At 35.4% G+C, this 22,281-nt stretch overlaps 1 protein-coding gene across 1 annotated transcript; it reads right to left on the bottom strand.

Moving 5' to 3' along the window:
• Positions 1-332: 332 nt before the first annotated feature.
• On the bottom strand, positions 333-7,727 carry LOC113335190 (V-type proton ATPase catalytic subunit A). Its single transcript, XM_026581312.1, has 20 exons — positions 7,488-7,727; positions 6,115-6,241; positions 5,827-5,882; positions 5,684-5,740; positions 5,436-5,547; positions 5,281-5,318; positions 5,060-5,161; positions 4,571-4,627; positions 4,388-4,459; positions 4,193-4,294; positions 4,033-4,095; positions 3,810-3,942; positions 3,317-3,423; positions 2,833-3,027; positions 2,636-2,722; positions 2,445-2,549; positions 2,248-2,345; positions 2,073-2,151; positions 935-1,023; positions 333-786 (listed from the first exon to the last, which is right to left on the bottom strand). Exons 1-20 carry the CDS (start codon positions 7,563-7,565, stop codon positions 672-674), a joined length of 1,872 nt encoding a protein of 623 aa, XP_026437097.1. The 5' UTR covers positions 7,566-7,727; the 3' UTR covers positions 333-671.
• Between the last annotated feature and the right edge of the window lie 14,554 nt (positions 7,728-22,281).

Consider the following 22,281-nt stretch of genomic DNA (forward strand, 5'->3'; position numbering starts at 1 on the left):
AAGTTTCAACACCAAACCATATATGTGTAATGACTACAAAATAGGGGTGCGAGATGTAGCTGCTAGCTGGCTAAGGCCTTTAGGCTTAACCAAATACCACACTCACCAAGTCGACTACTTCTATCTCTAAATGCATTCGCCTTCTTGCTAAGGCCTTGACAACAATCCTACCGTAGGTCTTTCACTTTTTTTAAAAGCAAAATTAAAAATGTGAAAAACCCACAAATTAGAAGTTGTTCTTAAATAACGCTTTTAATGTTGTTAATCGTGATTATCAATTAGGAACAAGCATTAAAGAAAAATGCTAATAAACTACTGCCAAACCAACAACAAGAAAAAACTGAATCGAGATCTTATTACTATTAATACAATAAAATAAGTTATACCTGGTTTTGTATCTTTTCTCTTATTTGACAAAGAACACGAGGAAGGAAGATATATAATCAAAACAATCGAAATAAACAAATGAGATAAATAAATGTCAAACTAAAACAACAGCCTAACTAAGCACAACAAAGTCTTCACGACATGAAGAACCCGCCAGCACAAGGGTTTGCTCGAAAAATACAATAGATAGATCGATCGAGTGAAACTAAGATGATACTTAGAACCTGTTGAGAGAATAAATAGTCGTTATGACTGAGGATTTTACAAATATTTCTCTCCCAAATCTATCGGGTTTCATCTTCTAGGTTTCTGAAACCGCTGGTCAGATCCTCGTGAAGTTTAGTGAATTTTGCAACCAAAGCAGCCTCTCCTTCAGCAGGATCCTCGAATTTCTGAGACCTGTTACGTCAAAAGGTAACCATATTTTAGATAACATTATTATCAGGAAAGAAACAAACCAATATGAATTTGCTTCAAGATGTTGATACAAACCACCACCACTTAATAACTTTTTCCCATTTTAATTCGGGACTGTTGTTTCACTTACACTAAACGGTAGAAGAGATCACCCAACCGCTGCTTGATAACACTGTATGTTATCTTGTGGCCGTCCATTCCAGCTCCGCGCTCCACAGCCTGCAAATCATCCCCAATTGAAGTGTTAGGAGGGCAAGACAGAAGTATCATATTTTATGGAAGAGAGGTAAGCACACCAATAAATGCCTAAGACATAATGTTCCCAAGTCCTGACTTTAGGAGAATAAGAATCATTTCTACCTGAAAGGCATCCCTTACAGAACCAAACTTTGAGTATCTAGCATTGACACATAGCTAGCAAGACACCCTTTTTATGTAGGTTACTACTTGACGGCTGACACCAATACCCCGGGAAAAAATTTGTTCGCCCGCTACTCGAGCATTTTTTGATCTAGTAGCATCACAACCAACCATTGGGAAATATGAATGGTATTTAATCAGTTCAACTAATTTAGACAAGTTTTTTACATATCAAATGTTTTAAAAAGTATCATAACAACCATCCATATGTCCAATGATTGGTTGTGACGTTGCTAGATCAAAAATGCTTGAGTAGTGCGCGAGCAATTTTTTCCACCAGATAAGTTATGAACTCGAACTGATTCACCGGGGTAACCAAATCACCCCTAATAAGTTGTGACCTCAAGCTGGCTCACAGCATTAACCAAATACTACTCTGATTTCATCTTTGACACACAATTCAGTTTAACGCCTCGGTGACATTGGATGCAATTCCAATTTTGTCTCCCAAAGTTTAGTCCATTTTTCCCCATCCACGTGGTATCAATTCATTGGTTATCAAATTAACCCCTTAGGGGAAATCCTGGCAGGACCCTTTTAACCTTTGATAGCCAATTAAAATTGTGCCAGGTGGACTGAAGAAAAGCGAAACTGCTACACATCCCACGGGTTGAATCCCGCAGGTCATACCGACGGACACAGTGGGGTGGGTTTATTGTGGGTCCCACCCACTGTGTCTGCCGACCCGCGGGATATAATTCATTTTCCAAAGAGAAGGTTGGATAAGATCTTAGGGCGCGGTGTGTCATTTCTCATATTAAGTGAGATTTCAGATTATAACGAAAGTAATCGGAAATAGCTTAATCTACTTGGGAGATCTGGGTAAGTACTAGATATCGCAAAGTTACCTGGTTGGCCAAATTGTAGAAATGGATAATGTTGCGCATCATCCAAACGGACTTGTAGAAGGGACAAAATTTATCGTATCTGCAAAGCATATGCAAAGGGAGTCAGGAAAGACAAAAGCTATGATTCAGATGAACGGCCAGAATTGAACAGAGGTGTAATCATATTAGTACTTACGGGGTAAATGCATTCTGGGCAAGGTAGTCCTCTCTTAGAAGCTTGGCAGTTTCCAAGATGATCTTGTCAGTTTCTGCCAAAGCATCTTTACCGACAAGCTACAGTAACAAAACATTGGTGTAAGGTCATCATTCATGGATAATTAGTATGGGTGGGACAAAGATTTGACCTAGACGATGACTAAAATTGCAACATACCTGGACAATTTCATTCAGATCATCTTCTCTCTGGAGCACCTCACGAGCTTTTGTCCTGATGTCGATAAAGTCTGAATCAAACTTATCATAGAAAGATTCCAAGGCCTGTAGATGCAAGAGATAGTAGGTTTAGAAATAATGTAATTCAGCGAAGAGGAAAACTTATATAATAGGATTGAAGGATATGATACCGTTGAATACTTCGAGTAGGAAATAAGCCAGTTTACAGAAGGGAAATGCTTTCTCTGAGCAAGTTTCTTGTCAAGACCCCAAAAGACCTACAGAACACAATTATTACCACGAAGTCATGGAGATGATAAAGGAACTGACCAACTTTTGCTGACTACACAAGATAATCATTACCAACAACGTTGGGCTTCACTCTTACCTGAACAATACTGAGGGTTGCAGAAGTAACAGGATCAGAGAAATCTCCTCCAGGAGGAGAAACAGCACCAACAATGGTGACACTACCGGTACGGTCTGGGCCACCAAGACATTTCACTTTACCAGCACGCTCGTAGAAAGAGGCTAAACGTGCTGCCAGATATGCAGGATAACCACTATCAGCAGGCATCTCAGCCTGCATATAACAATTTGTTCAACAGTAAGTACACTGTTTAATGCTCTAGGGCACCATGTAAATTTGAACCAAAATAAAATCGGATATTAGCAGTTACAAGAACCAATATCACACAGAATGAACAAATAACAAAAAGCACGGAAGGGTTGGCTGAAGCAGAGCTTTGGATATCAAATTCAAAAGCATGTAAAATTGAAGCACAGTAATTATAGGATAGACGAAGAATCAAAATAATATGATTAGCAATATGTTGCAAGTTGTAACACATATAAACAAGAGATGTAATTACCAGACGTCCTGAAATTTCTCTCAAAGCCTCTGCCCATCGAGATGTAGAATCAGCCATCATACTAACGTTGTAACCCATATCTCTGAAGTATTCAGCAATTGTGATTCCTGGAATGGTCATAATTTAAAAATAATTTGTCAATATAGAAGCAAAATACTTGCAGATTTATGACAAGTCATTTGTAGCTATGATCCGAACAGAAAATACAAATAGATACATTACAAAGGTTGCAATTCAGCTACCACACTATCTTTGAGACTGACTGCAGGGTTTGCACTTCGTGCAATTTAAGCAGAGCATAATGTGAAAAGTGCTCTATTTATGCACCACTTCTTGTTAAAGTACACAAGCTCTATAAGTTCTTTATTCGAAACAATTAACAAAGCAAGAAACAATGCAGACGAAGTTTGAGATCGATCAGGTAAAGAAGTTCACATACTTCATGAATCATCTGACGATGAGAAAAAATTAATGAGCAGAGCCAAGAAATCACCTGTATAGATGGAGGCCTCTCGAGCAGCCACAGGCATGTTAGATGTGTTAGCTACAAGAGTTGTACGTTTCATGACAGACTCTTCACGGCCATCAGGCAATGTCATGGTCAATTGAGGGAAATCCATAAGAACCTGCATTATTAAATAACAAAAATATTACATCAGAACTGAAAGTCAAAAATAGCAAACCTGAGATTTTTTAAAACTACAGAGTTTACACACCTCAGCCATCTCATTTCCTCTTTCTCCACAACCAACGTAAACCACGGTGTCAGAGTTAGAGTACTGCATAAAAATAGAGAAACTATGCTTTATAACAATGAATCGGGTAAGACCTTCCAACATCTACAGAACCTAAATCAAGCGTAAACAACATATCCACCTTAGAAAGAGCTTGACTAATAACTGTCTTTCCACAACCAAAAGCTCCAGGAATGGCACAAGTACCTCCAAGAACTGAGGGGAAAAGAGCATCAAGAACACGCTACATATAGAACAAAGGAATTTGTTAGAAACAACCAAATCGGTGAAGATATAATTCATTGAGATGGACTCTGCAAAAGATGATGCAAGTCACCTGCCCAGTTAGAAGAGGTGTATCAGCGGCAAGTTTTGATGCAACGGGTCTTGGAGTACGGACAGGCCAAGTCTGCATAACAAAAGGAAGAACAGAATAATATCATAAGTCCTGAAGCCACCGTAAATTTATCAGCTGAAAACCTAATTCAAAAAATAACTCCAGAGTTTCAACGATATTAACCTGAAGCATGGTAAATGATTTTTTAACACCTTGGAACTCAAGCTCTAGCACAGTATCCTGCATATTTTTGAACAGAGTCGAGAGTGAACTGATGAAAAAGAATCCTTATCCAATTCACAAACATTTCAGCAAATTAAGTAAAATAATAGTTTGCAATTTGTGTAATTACAGTATTCAAGGTGTTAGAAAAGATAGCCAGTTATAAGATCTTTGTCTTTGTCTGGTCAATAAACAAGAAAGCTAGAGGATCGCAAAATTACTATTGGAGCACATTATAAAATTACTATTGGAGCACATTATATATTACAGCTAACTACTCAAGGATTTATGATTTCGCGTCAGGCCCCTCATGATGACGCAACACTACCGCCAAACTCTATAAAAGAAAGCATGATTTCCTAAATGCAGTTTTTGACCGCCAGACTCCAAATATGACACCACTGCTGTTCTTGCCAGAGTAAAGAAGAGAGAAAAAGCGGGGATACATACACTCAGTGAGTATTGACCAGCTGGGGCAACGTAGGTGATCTTTCCCATAGCATCAGGTGGAAGTGCAATGTGATGTTGCATCAAACTGTTCTCAAAGACGGTCTGCATCACATATTACCATCCAATGGTTTAGACACATAAATATTAGACGATGGAAAATCATAGAGTACTATGACATGTCGCCAACTTTGTACAGAGTAATTACAGACTGTAAAACTTACAGCATACAAGTCTCCACCAGTTAAATTATCTCCCTCGCCTGTAAACAGAATCAATAGAGTCTATGTGATTAGAAGACAAACTAGTGACACCTCTCAGATGATGAACACTTGACATATGCTCATTAAGAAACTCATCATAAAATTTAAAAAATTACCTAATTTCTTAGGTTGGAACTCCCATAATATATCCTTGTCAAGAGCAGGGACAGCAACACCACGGGGGATGTAGACATCACCAGATAGTCTGGCAATAGTTTTCAAAGGTCTCTGTTATTAACCAAGAAAGAAATTAAATATCAGTGAACCTCCTTGTGATATCTTGTAATACTTATAGACTAAAAGTCTCATTTGAAAGATAAAAAACTTAAATGATGCATCCTGTTGCTCGAAGCTTTAAACGAACCTGAATTCCGTCAAAAATGTTTCCTAAAATTCCAGGTCCCAACTCCACCGAAAGAGGCTGCAATAAAATTTCAGAATTCATAAGTCGGAATACAACGTACGCTCAATCTCCTTATACAAGTAAAATCAAGTATCCAAAAGTACCTTGTGGGTTCGTAAAACGGGGTCATTCACTGTCAAACCAGCTGTTTCTTCGTATACTGAAATATACAAAAGACAAAAAAAAGCTATTAGTAACGAAATTGCCCCACCCGAAGAACAACTCAAAAAGTAAGGAAGTTAACTACATGAAAATCAGTCTGTCAAAAAACCAAAAATGGTTATTAAGGGAGGAAAAGGATTTGAGAGTACTTATGGAAGATAATGGAAGGATGTGAAAGAAAATAATGACATGATGCAACAATAAACACAGCTCATAATTTTTATATATACCTTGAATGGTAGCAGAATCTCCTTCTAATCGAATAATTTCCCCAATAAGACTGTCATGACCAACACGTACAAGTTCGTACATAGCAGCTCCTGCCATTCCATCGGCAACCACGACTGGACCTGATACCTGTTCAACAAAAAATAAGCTAAAGTTTACAACAATCCAGATGATAAAATGTTCCCTGTTCAATGTCAAGAATCAGCACAGCATTTCAATTCAAGCACAAGAAAATTTAAGTCCAGCTATTTTTCAAACATAACCAAATCTGCTCATTTTAAAACACCATAGAGCTACATTCAACACAGTGAGAACTTGTATCAAGACATTCATCAGAATTTTCAAAACTATCAACAACTAACCACAAGATCTCAAATTCTCTAATTCACTAATGTAGAGACTTAGGGCCTGTTTGGTACAGTTTTGAAAAACAGTTTTCAAAAATAGTTTTCCACTGTTTTAAAAACATACCCTTTTTTCCTTGTTTTCATTTTCTAAAAATTGTTTGGTAAACTGTTTTTGAAAACAAGGAAAACCAACTAAATCGGATCAAATGTAAATATTCGTCTAAGAGATAGTGATATTAGTCATGACTCACTTGCAGTCATTCCCCATCTCTTACTTTGTTCTGAAAAAAAGAAAAGAATAAAGAAAAGAAAAAAAGAGAAAACACAGAAAACAATAATTTGTTGTTTTCATTTTTTTGTTTTTAAAAACAGAAAACAGATAGAAAACATTTTCCGAAAATGTCCTTACCAAACGCGTTTTCTACTGTTTTCTGTTTTCTCTGTTTTTAAAAACAGAAAACTGTTTTTGAAAACTATACCAAACAGGACCTTAGTCTTCAGCTTGGATCATACTTCCCTAGCTTCTGATCTATCAAAACTGAGGTCAACCAGCACGATTTAAGCCAATGAAGTGTCATATCTTATAAGCCAACAAAACTGCATCTTACTTACAGAAACTCAGCTTTCTGATTACGTCATTAGAAAAGGATAGTTCGAAGATCAAAAAAGTAATACACCTTTCTCTGTTGGATTTAGCTTTTTATTGTTTATATTTTTGATTCAAACAAGTCAAGATGCTAACTCAGCAAACAGAATCCCTTAATTCCAAGTAATGTAATTGAAAAAAAAATGAAAATGGATCGGTCATCATCTGTCACTAAAAACTAAAAAATCATATCAAATTTTGGTCAATCAAGTTTAATAAACAAAATCCAGATTTCTGAATCTCTTAAGAACATCCAATCGCAGTTATCCATCAAATTTTACTCAAAAATCTGATCAAATTCAACTTGAATTCAATACTGACTTCAGAAAACCTAACTCAAGATAATCGAATTCGGAGATTAAGTCAAGGAAGAGAATTATACCTTACGAACGTATCCGTATTCGCTTTCTTTCTCCTCATCTTCGAATGTTGTTAATCTAGCTCCATATACAGATGGCATTTTCGATCAAACTAAATCAGATCCAACTATTTTGATGTTGAATTTAGATCTGATGTGAAAATTAGGGTTTGAAATTGGGAATTTGGCACTTCGACAAGGAGCGAAGAACCAAAACAGAGAGATGAGGAGAGATCTTAATCAGAGACAGACCATATAATTCAGATTTTTATTCACAGTTTTCTTATTATGAGAGAAAATGATTTGGTATAACACAGTGGTATCAACCAATGATGCTAAGGCAACATGGGATGAGCGCGTGTACAAAGGTATTTAACTGTTTTATAAACATCCCCTGAGGAAACATCCCATGATTGCTAAAGACGGGTACCGGGATTAGCAGAGGATACCATTATATACAAGGTGTTTTACAGAAATGGGAATGTTATAGATACCTTCCATTTTAGATGACCTTGCACAAATATGTCCGAGTAAAAATTAATATTTTTGGAAGTCAGTTTGAGAAAGTTGCTTCCACTAAAATAGTGCTAGTTGCTTCCACTTTTGGAAGGTGAGGGTATTTATTAAGTTTAATAAGGATATGTTTTAAGAGGTAGATTTCGAGGGGTATTTAAATAAGTTTCCCTGGTCACCCTCTCCAAATTGGTGTCACAAAATCATCACACATTTAAGGCCTATTCCTATGCACATGTTAAACAGCTAATTTTGCCACTTTAGCACTCACTATGGGTATGCCAAAATGCCAAACATATCTACCAATATTTATATTTCACATATAGGCATACACGACAGACTTTCCAGCGAACGATGGACAGTCCATCGCTAGATGGTCAAACTATCGCTCGTTGGTCTTTCCAACACTAGCGATGGTCACTACGTCGCTGACTTGATCATCGCTCATCAGTTCCTCATCCGACAGCCATAATTTCCCCTCTTTATAAATACTCAATTTCAAACTCATTTCAGCTCAAACCAGATTTCTAAACCTCTCTAAAATTTCTCAATCTTCTTCAAATCTAAAACAATCACTCCTTCTTTGCAATTCTAATTTTTTGTAATATGGATTCACAATCTCAAAGTCAAGGCAAAGATAAAGAAAACTAAAATTTGTGGTCAAAAATACAACCTCACAGAAGATGAATGCATTTGTCGTAACTATGTTTTTTTTTACCCAAGATTGTATCGATGGTGCACAACAATATGGTAACACCATGTGGGAAAACATATTTCATAAATATGAAGCACAAACCATGAACATCAATTGTCGTGATGCAAAAGGGTTGGAAGAACGTTTCATTGTAATCAATAAGGGAGTCGCCTCTTATGTTGGATTGATAATGCAAGCCAAAAGAGGCCGGGAGAGCGGCCTTGTGGATGGTGATGTTGAAAGACAGGTTTGTACAGATTGGCAGCAAAAACGTGACAAACAGTTCGCTTTCCAAAGTTGTTATCATATTTTGAAGGTGTTGAACAAATATAATCCAGAATTGTTATCAGCTAATCAACAAGTACCTGAAAGGTCACTATACAATTCTTCTCCCTCACACTAAATCCTTCACCATTTTCTACCGGTCCATCAAATTCTTCACCAAATACCCCAAGAAATTCAAATGTCAACTTAGTTCCCAATAATGATGATGCTAATAAAAAACTTCTAGGAATAAATAGATCAAAAGTTACTAGAAAATCAGCTCAAGAAGGTGGAAGATCCAATGGATTTAACATGGCAGAGTTTATGCAACATCAGAAGACCGTCGAGAAGCAAAGAGCGGTTGATAGAAAATTTCAAAACATCGAGAGTAAGAAAAGTCGTCTTTCTCAAGAAAAATTTGTGAATGACTATGACAAGCATAATATTCTTCAAGCTGACACTTCAATTATGAACCCCCAGGAAAAAACATCTGTAGCAAATCGAATTTGATAGGGTTCAAGCCAGATTGAACAACAAGCTGGATTTAATAACAACCAACTTGCTGGTGATGATGACGAGGATGAGTTCGTTGATGAGTTCAATGTAGTAGTTCTTCTAGATAATTGATATGTTGCGTTTTATTTGATATGTTGCGTTTTAAATTGAACTGTTGCGTTTTAATTTGATATGTTTCTATTGCATTCTACATAATATTAATTTAAAATAAAAAGTTGATTAATTTAAAACTACTTAAATAAGTTTCGCTCGTTAACTTAATAAACTAATCAACTTAATAATTAAACCAATATACATAACTTAATAATTAAATCAAAACACATAACTTAATAATTACGACCACCTGTTGTTCCATATTGTTCCCAAACATTTGCCTCAGATCGTCTCTTAAACTGTCATACAAATTTTGGTTCTGAATGTAATTAGTCACTTGAGCATAATTTCTTGCAGGCACCCCTCTTTGTGGTTTAGTCTCACGCCTCTGATCTTCATCTTGATAGTTAGTCTACTCCTTATCGCGAAGGATTTCTTGAATTACCATGTTATGAAGAATTATGCAAGTGGGCATAGTCTTGTGTATTTTACGGGCACTCAACCCACGTTATGTCCCACAAATGATAGTGAACTTCCTCTTCAAAATTCCAAAATTGTTTACTACATCCTTCATCACTTCCATTTGGCGGTCGTTAAAATGTAGGTATGAATGGCACCGGTAGTGGCTGACGGTAACATTGAACCAAGGTAGATAATTTTGGGTAGATACCATCTGCAAGATAATGCCCATGAGTGTACTAACGGTCTTTTATCGTGAAACGGACTTAGGGACAAACTCCATACTTCAGATCTTCAAAAAGAGGCGACTCGAGCAAAACATTAATATCATTTTGTGAAACTGGAAGACCAAAAAAACGTGATATATCCAACAATCGTAAAAAGTAGCATCTTCAAGGATAACTTTTGGTTTTGGATAATGGTTCTTATATTGGCCAACCCAATAAACATGTCATCCTTTCCATACCCAATGCGTACAATCAAGATTACACAGCATTCCTAAGAATCCCATTTCCTCATTCTCCCTAAATATTTGTTTAACATCTTCCTCGGTTGGTTTTCGTAAATATGTTGGACCAAATGATTAATCATTACTTCACAAAACAATGAAAGGTAAGTGAATGAAGTTGTTTTACCCATACAAAAGTACTCATTGTTCGCATCCGCTGGTCTGTCATAACCTAGAATCCTTAAAGCCGAAGTAACTTTCTGTTCAGGGCTATGACTATGACCTCTATTATTCAGTGCATCAAACTGATAATTAAATTGAGGTTCTACTTAACAAATCTCTTCAATAATATTTTTCACCAGATGCCGAGGCATGCAGAAACGACCTTGAAAATTTTGATCAAAGTACACACAATTGGGAAGAAAATAATCGTGCATCAGCTTCTGGTGGTAAAATTCCCTCTCATGATACATATATCTTCTTGATAATACTTCTTGTGGCTCTAAAACTCTAGGTATTTGGCCTTTATGTACGAGTATCAAAGTGTCGATTAGTTTATTATCTTCAGCTTCCTCATCGTCAAGTTCTTGCAACCTCCTATAATGCATTTCTTGTTGTAATCTAAACCGATTCATAATAACATTCCTCTCTTTGTTGGATCTCGCCATTAATGATTATAGAATTTAAAATTGCGGATACAAATACAGAAATGGTAAAATATATGTAGAAATATGTGTGAGTGATTTGAAGAAATATATGGGCGTATAAATATGGGGAAAAAATGGGGAAATAGTCGTAATAAAATAGCGTATAATGAAAATCGATATAGTGTGAACCGAGCGATATAGTGTGAACCGAGCGATATAATGAAAATCGATAATGGAATATACGATGCCAGCGATATTCACATTATTGTCAGCGCTTTACTGAATTTTGAGCGCTAGTAACTCTGTCGCTTAGTGGTTTTTCCATAGTGGCATAACTTGTTTGCCATGCCACCTGGTATATCAAACAGGTTTTTTTTACATGTGCATAGGAATATGCCTAATTAGTTTTGATGAAACAGTATTTTCCATCCGAGTTAACTGTTTTCAAACAACAATCATTTTTTTGATCCTAAATACTCCTTCTCAGTTGTTGAGGTGATGGTGATGAATTGGCGGTGCCGGTGGTGGTTGTACCCAAAAAAAAAACGGTGAACCTTTTTAGGGAATGCGATGTAACGATCATGAATGCGGGCTGAAGTTCTGGTGCCATATAACGATCCTGAACACGTTTTATTTGATCGGTAGCAACAACAATAACAACAACAACAACAATAGAAAATAACACCAGAGCAGCACCAACACCCTTCATCCCACTTTTTTGAGGGACAATTAGGTACTTTCATTCTCTGATTTAACTCTTACATGTGACATAATTCCTCAGTTAGTGGTTCAGTGACCATTTTGAAAGAAGTTTGTAACCGTATGATGGTTTTGTGGACTGGAATAAGGAAGTGGGACTGTTTTTAATAATACTCTTATATATTAGGTAAAAAACTAATAACCGATCTAGATCATTGGGTCACTGAAACGGTACCCATGCTAATCATGGTACCCGCTTTAGCAATCATGAGATCCCCAAGTTCCAAGATGAATGTCACTTATGCATTTGAAATATATCATCGAAAGTCTAGAATGGTATACCAAGTTTAATGCGACTTATATATGGAATTGGAATAAATTATGGAAGTCAAATTCTAGTGGTTGATGGTTCCAAATTGTCAAGTTTATTATCAAGAGATTTGACACTCTTTTTTTTTCCTTTGATAAACAAGGAACCTTTTCATTAATGGAAATTCGAGGTTACAATGAGTTTAAGATCGAAAATAAGAGAATACAAAGTAACAAGAACATACCGTAAAAGTACAATACTGAGAAATCCGACAAGAGAAAGAGAAGGATTACCGGAGTAAGACAAATACAACCATGAATAAAATCCAATTAAATCGGAGGAAGAATGGTTTTACTCGAAATTAAATTCCAAACATTTAGTTTGTTTTTTTTCGTTAGAAAGATGTGCTCCTAAAATAGCTATGATTTTCTCAAATCTCTCGTTACTAGTGGTGAAGCTTCCGTTATCAAACAAATCACCGATGAAGATTCCCTCACCGGATAAGTTGATGATGAAGATGCCAACTCCGGAGACAACAAAGACGAATATCTCATCGTTGGAAAGCATTAATCTTAAAACCCAACCCAAGAATCGTCATTAAAGTGAAAATAAACCTCAAAAGAGTAGATAAAACCACCATAACGGTGTAGATAAGCAGAATATATAATAAGAACTAAACTAAAACTAGTAACTAACCTAGAAAGCAAGAAACAGTGAAGAAATTTGCTCAGATGTTGTCCAAAATAGACTAGATATGAGCGGAGAAGGGTTGTTGTTGATGATCTATTGAAGAACAAGGAGGAGTGAGAAAGAGAGGGGAGAGGAGACATACACTCATCTAATTAAACCACAAAATCAACAGTTAAAAAAGAATAAAAAAACTGAAGCTATTAAATGCTCCAAAAATATTAACTTGTGCATCGAGAGACTTGACATCCAATTTCAAGTTACTTTCTAGAGAACCTTGCAAGAAGATAGCTTCGGAAAAGCTTATTTGAAACCCAACTAGGAGACATTAGAATTGATCCTTCGCATTTTTTTCAAGGTTTTTAGATCTAAGATTCTACCATAAGACTTATTCTCTTGTCAAGTAAAACAGAGTATGATTTTTATAGCACATAGTATCTCAATTTAGTTATTTTTAAGTACTTTTGTATGTTAGAACTGAAATTATTAACATGCGAATGAAAAGAGCACTTCATCAGTCAAATAGGGATGCCACATCCAAAGTAGTTAATATCGTGTATCGGTATCGTATCAGTCGGGTCCGATACACTTATACAAAAGATTAGCATGGTTTTTATCGGTGATAAATCATCAAGACTAGATTTTTAAACATTTATAAACAATAAAAAAGATTTGGATCCATGTGATGCATTAATTCTCAAGATCAAAAGCTTCACAGTACAGATTCAATCACGTTCCACTATCTACCCCGTATTTACTACTCTTATGTGAAATGACCTTGTCGTTCCAACTAACCTGAATTGATGTTCAAGATAAAAGTGTCAACAATAGTGAATTATCATTAGATAAATCTTCATAAGAAATAGAATGATCAGTAAAGAACCCTAGTTGTTTCAAAGACAAGAAACTCATTAGAAAATTGAAATAGTTGGAATTTTTCTTATACCAAATCGGATTGAGTTTTCAAGGGTATATAAGAAGAAGATTATTAGGATGAAGGATTTTGTTTACAAAATTTCAGACTTAAATAATTTATTCTACCAAATTACCTTTACCGATATTATCAGTGTATCAGTGAACCCGATATATCGGTTTGTACCAGTCGATATGAACATTTTTATCGTTCAATCCTTGTATAGCCGATATTTTAGATATCGTAAAGGTTTTTTTCCCATACACGATAAAAAAAATAATCCTATACAATCCATATTGACTACCTTGGTCGTATCATGCGACTGTTAAAAAATAAAAAAAATGTCACATTAATCCTCCTTAAAAGAATGTGCACGAAATTTAATTCAATAGGATACACATTTTATTTTACACATGCATTTGTCTAATTCAGTATGTGGTGGTCTTGAAGCGCCAATGAAAACCGGATTACTCGAAATTGTACCCGGACCAATGGATTCGATTCCGGTTGTTAATATTGTAACCTCTAAAAATCAGTTCCTAATTGGCTCTATCCGGTGTAGGCATGGTCATGGGGCGGGTATGGGGCGGGGATCTTTTATCCCAGTCACTGCCCCGTTCAAAAAAAAACCCACACCCTCCCCATTACCCGCTTGATCTGGGACGGGACGGGTATGCGAAATACCCGTACGGGGCGGGTTTTTTACGGGTTACCCATAACATTAAGCTCAAATATGATGAGTTAATTTAATAATCAATACCTAAGTTCAACCAATAATAATAATAATAATTTAAAATTTCAAACTCATAAATTCATCGTAAAACAAGCAAAGAAAAACAAATTGGTCTATAAACGAGCATCACTCATTTTAGTTCTTAATTATTTCTTATCAAGTATCTTCCTCCATGTTGATCACCTCATCGTCTGCTTCAGTTTCTTCCCAAAATGTTTCACCATCGAATTTTGATCCACCTAGCCAAAATAAGAAAGTGTATCATATAACCATAATGATGTATTAAATGTAAAAAAAAAACATTTCAATAAAAAGAGAATTTCATTACCATTCAGCATATCCCATAGCCAGTCTTGAGCGCACATCAAAGCTTCCAACGTTTTTGGATGAAGTCTATTACGTTGGACACTCACAAATCTACCTCCGGTACTAAAAGCTGATTCGGAAGCTACCGTTGAAACTGGAATCGCTAAAATATCTCTAGCCATACACTGCAAGAATGGATATTTAATCCCATTTGTCTTCTACCATGCTAGTATGTCAAATCTACCAATCCTAGGTAAAAGATCTTCTTCTAAGTAATTAGTTAATTCTGACTTAACAGTACTAGTAGGAGCAGTATTAAAGACAAACATATCAAACTTTTCCAAAGGATCTACGTCATCGTTAAAACCATGCATCTCTGAAGTGAAAGACAAATCAATTTGGCTAACAGATGTTTCAGCAAATTTTACTTTCAGTTCATACTCCGTCGCCAAATCAACGCATAAATCGCGTACTCGATCAATTTCGATTTTTGAAAAAGCTTGACCATAAATTTGTGGAAAATAAAACTCAATCAATTTCATCTTAAACCTTGGATCTAACATAATTGCTACGGCCATTACTCCATTGATCACAAACCAATACTCTTCAAACTTCTCTATCATTTCATATGCCATTTCCTTAATCACACCAACTTTAGATTTTTTCCACTCATTTAATGACAATCTAATATCACAAAAACTTGGAAAGAAAAGGTTGATGGTAGGATATTTTACTCCGGAAAACTTCTCTGTGAAGGTATAAAATATCTTAAGTTCCTTCCTAAATCCGGCATGTTCAACGATGGAAAGCGGATACTCGTGTATGATTATCATATAAGCAAGTTCCTTCCTAGCGAACGATTGATCAAAACTGTACGTGTTAAGCTTACTTCTTCCGTCACTTTTTTTACTCGGAGTGATTATTGATTGTCTTATGTCTTGCTGTTTACGTCGAGGACATCTTTTCATGTGTGCGTGTAGATGCTTAGTCCCATTTGTGCTTTTTCCTCCTAATGGTTTATGACAATATTTGCAAACTGCTTTGTCTTCCCCTTTTATCTTTTTCTTTTCAAAGTGGTTCCACACTATGGATCTTTTCTTCCCTGAAACTATAGCAATTTCACCTTCGGCATTATCACAATCACCTGTAATGTTTGCCTCGGCAGTTTCACCATGGTCATCATCCATTGGAGAACTTGGAATTGTCTCGACATGGTGTTCAGACTGTTCGGATTCACCTCGTGTGGATATAGTTGTCATTTTAGGATCACTGTGTAATATACACATAAAGTAATATAATATATATAATAAAGAAATTTTAAATAATATAATATAATCAATACAATAATTAAATAATATAATATAATATAATATAATTTCTTAGTTTAAATATAATATAAATAATTAATGATATCTTATACTTTTATCTTTTCTTTTCTTTTATAATATAATATAATATAATTTCTTAGTTTAAATATAATATAAATAATTAATGATATCTTATACTTTTACCTTTTCTTTTATAATATAATATAATATCTTAGTTTAAATATAATATAAATAATTAATAAAAATATAAAATCCTAAAATGAGAACGTACGGGGCGGGTATGGGGCGGGGACCTAGAATCCCATCCCCGCCCCATCTCCGCTTCACTAATTTCGGGTATTACCCATACCCAACCCCAACCCCGTTTGTACGGGTAAAACCCTACCCAATAGGAGCGGGTACCCAAGGGGATGGGTTTGGGTGGGGCAAATGGCCATCCCTAATCCGGTGATACCCATAGGGATAATATGTCTAATTTTGTTTATGTTTAGCACAAACATATCCAATTTGATTTCAAATTTATTACATTTTCCATTTCTTTTACACATAATTAACAACTAAAACATTTATTAAAATTTATGTTGAGACGAATTAGATTTAAACCAAAATTAGCATCATTATAATTTGTAAAAACGATTGTTTCCTCAAGATAACGGGATATTTCATCATCACAAAATTGGTTAAAAAGACTAAAATTAACAATTTCTGGGTGAAATGGACAGTTAGATTTTGATATTGTTTAAATGGACAAAAATGTAAAAATAGGCAGGATGTAACCAGTTTCATCGTGCCCATTTTCAAATATTTTTTTTTATTTTTAATTTACACAGGATGTATCCAGTTTCATCCTTGCTATTTTTTAAATTTAAGCAAGGATGAAACCAGTTTCATCCTTACTATTTTTTTTTGGCCATTTCACCCAAACTATTTTTTACTCGTCCATTTGAACCGTGATTTAAGAATATTTGGACAAATGACCCATTTTCCGTTTCATCAATTGGGTTCCCAAATCGTTGGAACTGAAAAGTTAGGAACGACTAAAATAATCGGTTCGGGTTATACGGTACCGGAGAGCAGAACTGGCCTACTGACAGCTCTAGATGGGTACGGTTAGAGAAAAATGGGTGTAGCATCGACACACTAGTGATCCCATTTAATTTTATTTACCGGTCTTGGTTAATTTGCCAACGTCGTTTATCCGATTCTTGCAATGATACGAAGTTTTGAAATGTGACATTGATAAGAAATGTCGATATCAAAGGGAGAAGGATCACAGCAGGTTCTTAAGCTTGTGTGTGGTTATGCTTTTAGGATCATATAAGATGGTGACCCTCACCTTTCTAAATATCCTACTTTTGATTGGGAATATACTTCACATTGGCATTTGGGAGATTGAATGATTGATTGTTGTGGTTTATGTCCTCTCAAGTATATTTTTATTACTACAAATCTTGATTATGCATTTTCATCCTCGATATGTTAGGATAATTGTAGGGATATTCAAGTAGGATAATTGTAAGAGCACAGAACTGCCTAATGCCTAGTGAACCGTGGTTTAAACTTTAAACCACAAAAAGAAAAAAACCCCGTTAGACACGCCGACCCATTAATGGGACCCCTGCTTTCCCTTGAAGGGCGGGGCCCACGTCATTATGTGTGCAGCGGTTTTCATGTGTCACGATTCATATAGAACCACTGAATTGTAAATTAATACAAATTCATAAATTTCAAAAGTATTTATAAATCAAGATTATCCATTTTAAAAGCACTCACAATAGGGATACTTCCACAAATAGAAGGATACACACGGTTAAATGGAGCTGGATAGTTGGCTAAAAGGAAAGTTTTAGTGATAAAAATACCATAATGCTCTTTTTTCTTTATCCTAATCCTAATAATTTATAAAAAGAAAAAGAAGAAAATTTGAATCTAAATGAAAGTTAAAACGAAATACATTCCCCAATTTCTTCTTTTCATAAAATCAAAACATAAAATGACGAAGAAAAAAAAACAGTCAGCATTGTCTTCATGATTAGTACAATACCGACTGTAACAATCGACATTGTCTTTATCGTGAACAATGCGATGCCGATAGTGGTACTATTTCTCTGGCGTGTACTACTTTGTCGACATAGTCGACTGAAAATATATCAATACCAATTGCTTATTTCCAAAGTCGGCATTGTCAACCCTCGTTCAGACAATGCTGGTTGTAAATAAAGTTGGGGTTTGGTAAATTGAGGGAATATCTATTGTGGTATTGCTAAATGATAAATGCAATATATACCGATTCTTGAGAGTCGGCATTGCATTCATTATTTTGCTATGCCGACTTTTAGTATGTTTTTTTAATCATCATGCGAATCAAACCCGAAAAATAGAACGACATTCAACGTTATTCAGACCCATGCATGATCATCAGAAGTCATTGTATCATCGGTTTCTTCCTTCAAATCTCACATAATCCTTCTAGGTTTTTTCTTGTTTTATCCATATGTTACTGTAAGAGTCTTAAATTTAATATTAACAATGAAAATGCGGGGGTCAAACAACCACACCCAACAATTCGTTTAGCAATCTGAGAGGACTTACTCCAATACACTTTCTAGAGAATCAACTAAACAGTCAGACTCAATCTAGAATAAAGTATATCAAAGAGCTTAATAGCTCTAACTCTTAATTCAATCCGCAATCAGCAAATAGAAATCTGCGAGCCCGATTGAATAAGATGACTAACTTGAACGGTATCAAAGACCAATATTCAAGTGTCAATCAATGTAAATCAACAACCCAAGGTTGGATATTCTAATTGATTGATCTTAACGTACAACCTGTAATATTTCAATTATATAATAAAATATAATGCGGAAAATAAATAACACAGACACCAGAATTTTGTTAACGAGGAAACCGCAAATGCAGAAAAACCCCGGGACCTAGTCCAGATTGAACACCACACTGTATTAATCCGCTACAGACACTAGCCTACTACCAATTAACTTCGGACTGGACTGTAGTTGAATCCTAATAAATCTCACACTGATTCAAGGTACAGTTACGCTTCTTACGTCTCTGATCCCAGCAGGATACTACACACTTGATTCCCTTAGTTGATCTCACCCACAACCAAGAGTTGTTACGACCCAAAGTCGAAAACTTGATAAAAAAAATCTGTCTCACACAGAAAAGTCTATAGGATTGAATAAATTTGTCTCCTACAGAAATACCCAAGAGTTTTTGTTTCGTCTTTTGATAAATCAAGGTGAACAGGAACCAATTGATAACCCGGAATTATATTCCCGAAGAACAGCCTAGAATTATCAATCATCTCACAATAAACTTAATCGACTAGCGAAACAAGTTATTGTGGAATCACAAACGATGAGACGAAATTTGTTTGTGATTACTTTTCTATCTTGCCTATCGAAGATATAAAGTCTCGAGCCAATTATTTCAATTGCACTCAACACGATAGAAACAACAAGATCATATCATGCAACTACAAAGATAATAGTTGGGTCTGGCTTCACAATCCCAATGAAGTCTTCAATTCGTTAACCTATAGGGTCTCGAGAAGAAACCTAAGGTTAAAAGAAAATCGACTCTAGTTATGCAACTAGTAACACACAGGAGGTGTGGGGATTAGGTTTCCCAGTTGCTAGAGTTTTCCTTTATATAGCTTTCAAATCAGGGTTTGCAATCCAAGTTACCTTGGTAACAAAGCATTCAATAATCACCGTTAGATTAAAATCCTGATTCAACCAAGCTAATATCTTTCAACCGTTAGATCGAACTTAGCTTGTTACACACAAATGAAATGTATCCTCATTTAGGTTTATGTAACCGTACCTAAACGTGTACACCAGGTTGGTTCACAAATAGTTAACCGAGGTTAGCCATATGATTACTCTCATATCAACCTTATTCATCTTAACCATAACTAGTTCAAATGACTCAAATGAAACTAGTTAAAAAGTTGTTCAATTGTATAGAAAACACAATCGAAACCAAATCGGTTTGATTCACTTGAATCAATCATGAACATTATAGCCACGGTTTGTAAAGATTGCATTCCTTATGATTTAAATGTTTAAGTTCATGAACTGACCGATTTGACAAAGTAACCAGCTTAAGTATGTGTACGAGTATGCATACTTAAGCAACCAGATTTTGAGTTTGTTAAGTTTCCAAACTCAGCAGAAATTTTCGGTTCGAAAACTTCCCCTAGTATGCGTACGGGTACGCATACTTAAGGTGACTAGTTTAGGAGTTTGTAATTCCCAAATTCAGCAGATATTTTCGGTTCGAAAACTTCCGCCAATATGCGTACGGGTACGCATACTTATCTTGTCTCCTTCACCAATTTCGTATACACACATATGCATACTCTTGGTTCCCGGTTTATGGATTTATACACTAATGTGCGAACACACTATATATGCTTATATCCAAAGATGGTTACATCATCAACTCTTTATTTCAATCATTGAAACATTCTTCTATAATGACAATAGACATTTTCACACACTATTAGCATCAAAGCAATTTTCAGATATTTGAAATAATCATTATCGAAACATTCCAAGCCTTCATCAAATGATTGTATCACACAAACCATGTAAGATGTTACTCGGCAATTTTCTTATGATATAAGATGAACTTGGTCGAAGCGAAAGATTACCAACACATATTTCAAGAAATATGTAAGCGAGATATACTCATCTCGAAATCTCAAATGTGTATAGAGAAAACTATATCGTAACACGACTTATGTCTCAATATAGGAGATAGTAGAAATAGACTTTCCAAGTGATAGATGAGTTCAAGTCTCCACATACCTTTTGTCGAAGAAGTTACACAAGCTCCCCTTAGTAGTTCTTCGTCTTCAAATGATGAACTCTGTGAAATCTAAGCTCAACTACACTATCTATGTCCTAGTCCGAGACATCTATAAATAGGCTTGAAATCAAGACTTATAGTTTTGATCACTAACATTGACAAACATGCTTGAGATAACAACGCATTCGAGTTTGACCGAGCAGTGCTCTAACAAGAGTTCGACCGAGCAATGCTCTAATTAATTTTAATAAACTAATTAATCAATGGTAATTGCTAATTAATCTTAATAAACTAATTAATCAAGGGTAATTTAGCCATTAGCAAAATTATATGGATAAAAAGTTCTATATATCACTTCCTAGTATAAAAAATTGTCTTTTTGTGTATCCCCAAACAATATAAATTTAAGGGATTTTTTCCATTTAGGATTTGTATATATATATATTTTTTTCGTACAACAAGTTAACAATTCCTTTCTTACTTAAAATAACAGACTTTTGGATTTTCAACTGCATATGCTTTAGACATATGTTAGAGGCTTCAGATTCTTGCTTCTTTTGCCATATTGTCTGTTGTTGTCATTTTTTTCCTGTTAATATCATGTTCTTTCGCTTGATGGATTTTCTTCAAATTCTTCATGAATTTTGTGATAGTATTTTCAGCTTGCCAAAGGATTTTTGCTATTTTTGAGTTGACTATATATTTCCTCTAATTGCTTGTAATTTGTAAGACTTGATAAAGTGTTAGCTTCTGGACATGTGCTTGCAATGAGAAGGGAATGTGTTTCTTCCTGGAGCGTCGATGATGCCCAATCCGCACCTGCCCAATGTCCATAAAGGATTCTTGATCAACACAGAGTACAAGGTGAAAGCATAACCCAAAAAAAAAAAATCTTCTTTCTTGAAAGAAGCATCAACAAATATTACCCAATATGAACTTATGGCGGACCAAGAGTTTTATTTTCTCTTACGATTTAGGTTTGAGATTTGGCAAGAAAGGTATTTCTAGGAGTGATGTGAAAATGATTCTTAATTTGCTGAATTAAAGCAATGGGAAATGTTCTCAAAAACAATTGAGCATTTGTGTTTCCAAGTTAGGGTTGTCTACCCAGTTCAAAACCAACGCGTTATGGTTCCTGAGGAAGAGCTTAACGTCACTGGGTAGGCAGAAGGAAAACAAGGTTGCTCGGAGAAAGGGAATTCTACGAATATATGTTTTTCTGAAGATATTGTATGCACTATGAGGCGGTTTGAGGTTGGTAGAACTTTGTTGACTAGTATCAAGAGAAAGAGTTTTATTCTCAGAGTAAACCGACCATAATTTTTTCCAATGAAAAATCTATGTTGTTGTTAGAATATTGGCTTGTGAG

This window comes from Papaver somniferum, unplaced genomic scaffold (assembly GCF_003573695.1).
Source record: "Papaver somniferum cultivar HN1 unplaced genomic scaffold, ASM357369v1 unplaced-scaffold_139, whole genome shotgun sequence".
Lineage (NCBI taxonomy): Eukaryota > Viridiplantae > Streptophyta > Magnoliopsida > Ranunculales > Papaveraceae > Papaver > Papaver somniferum.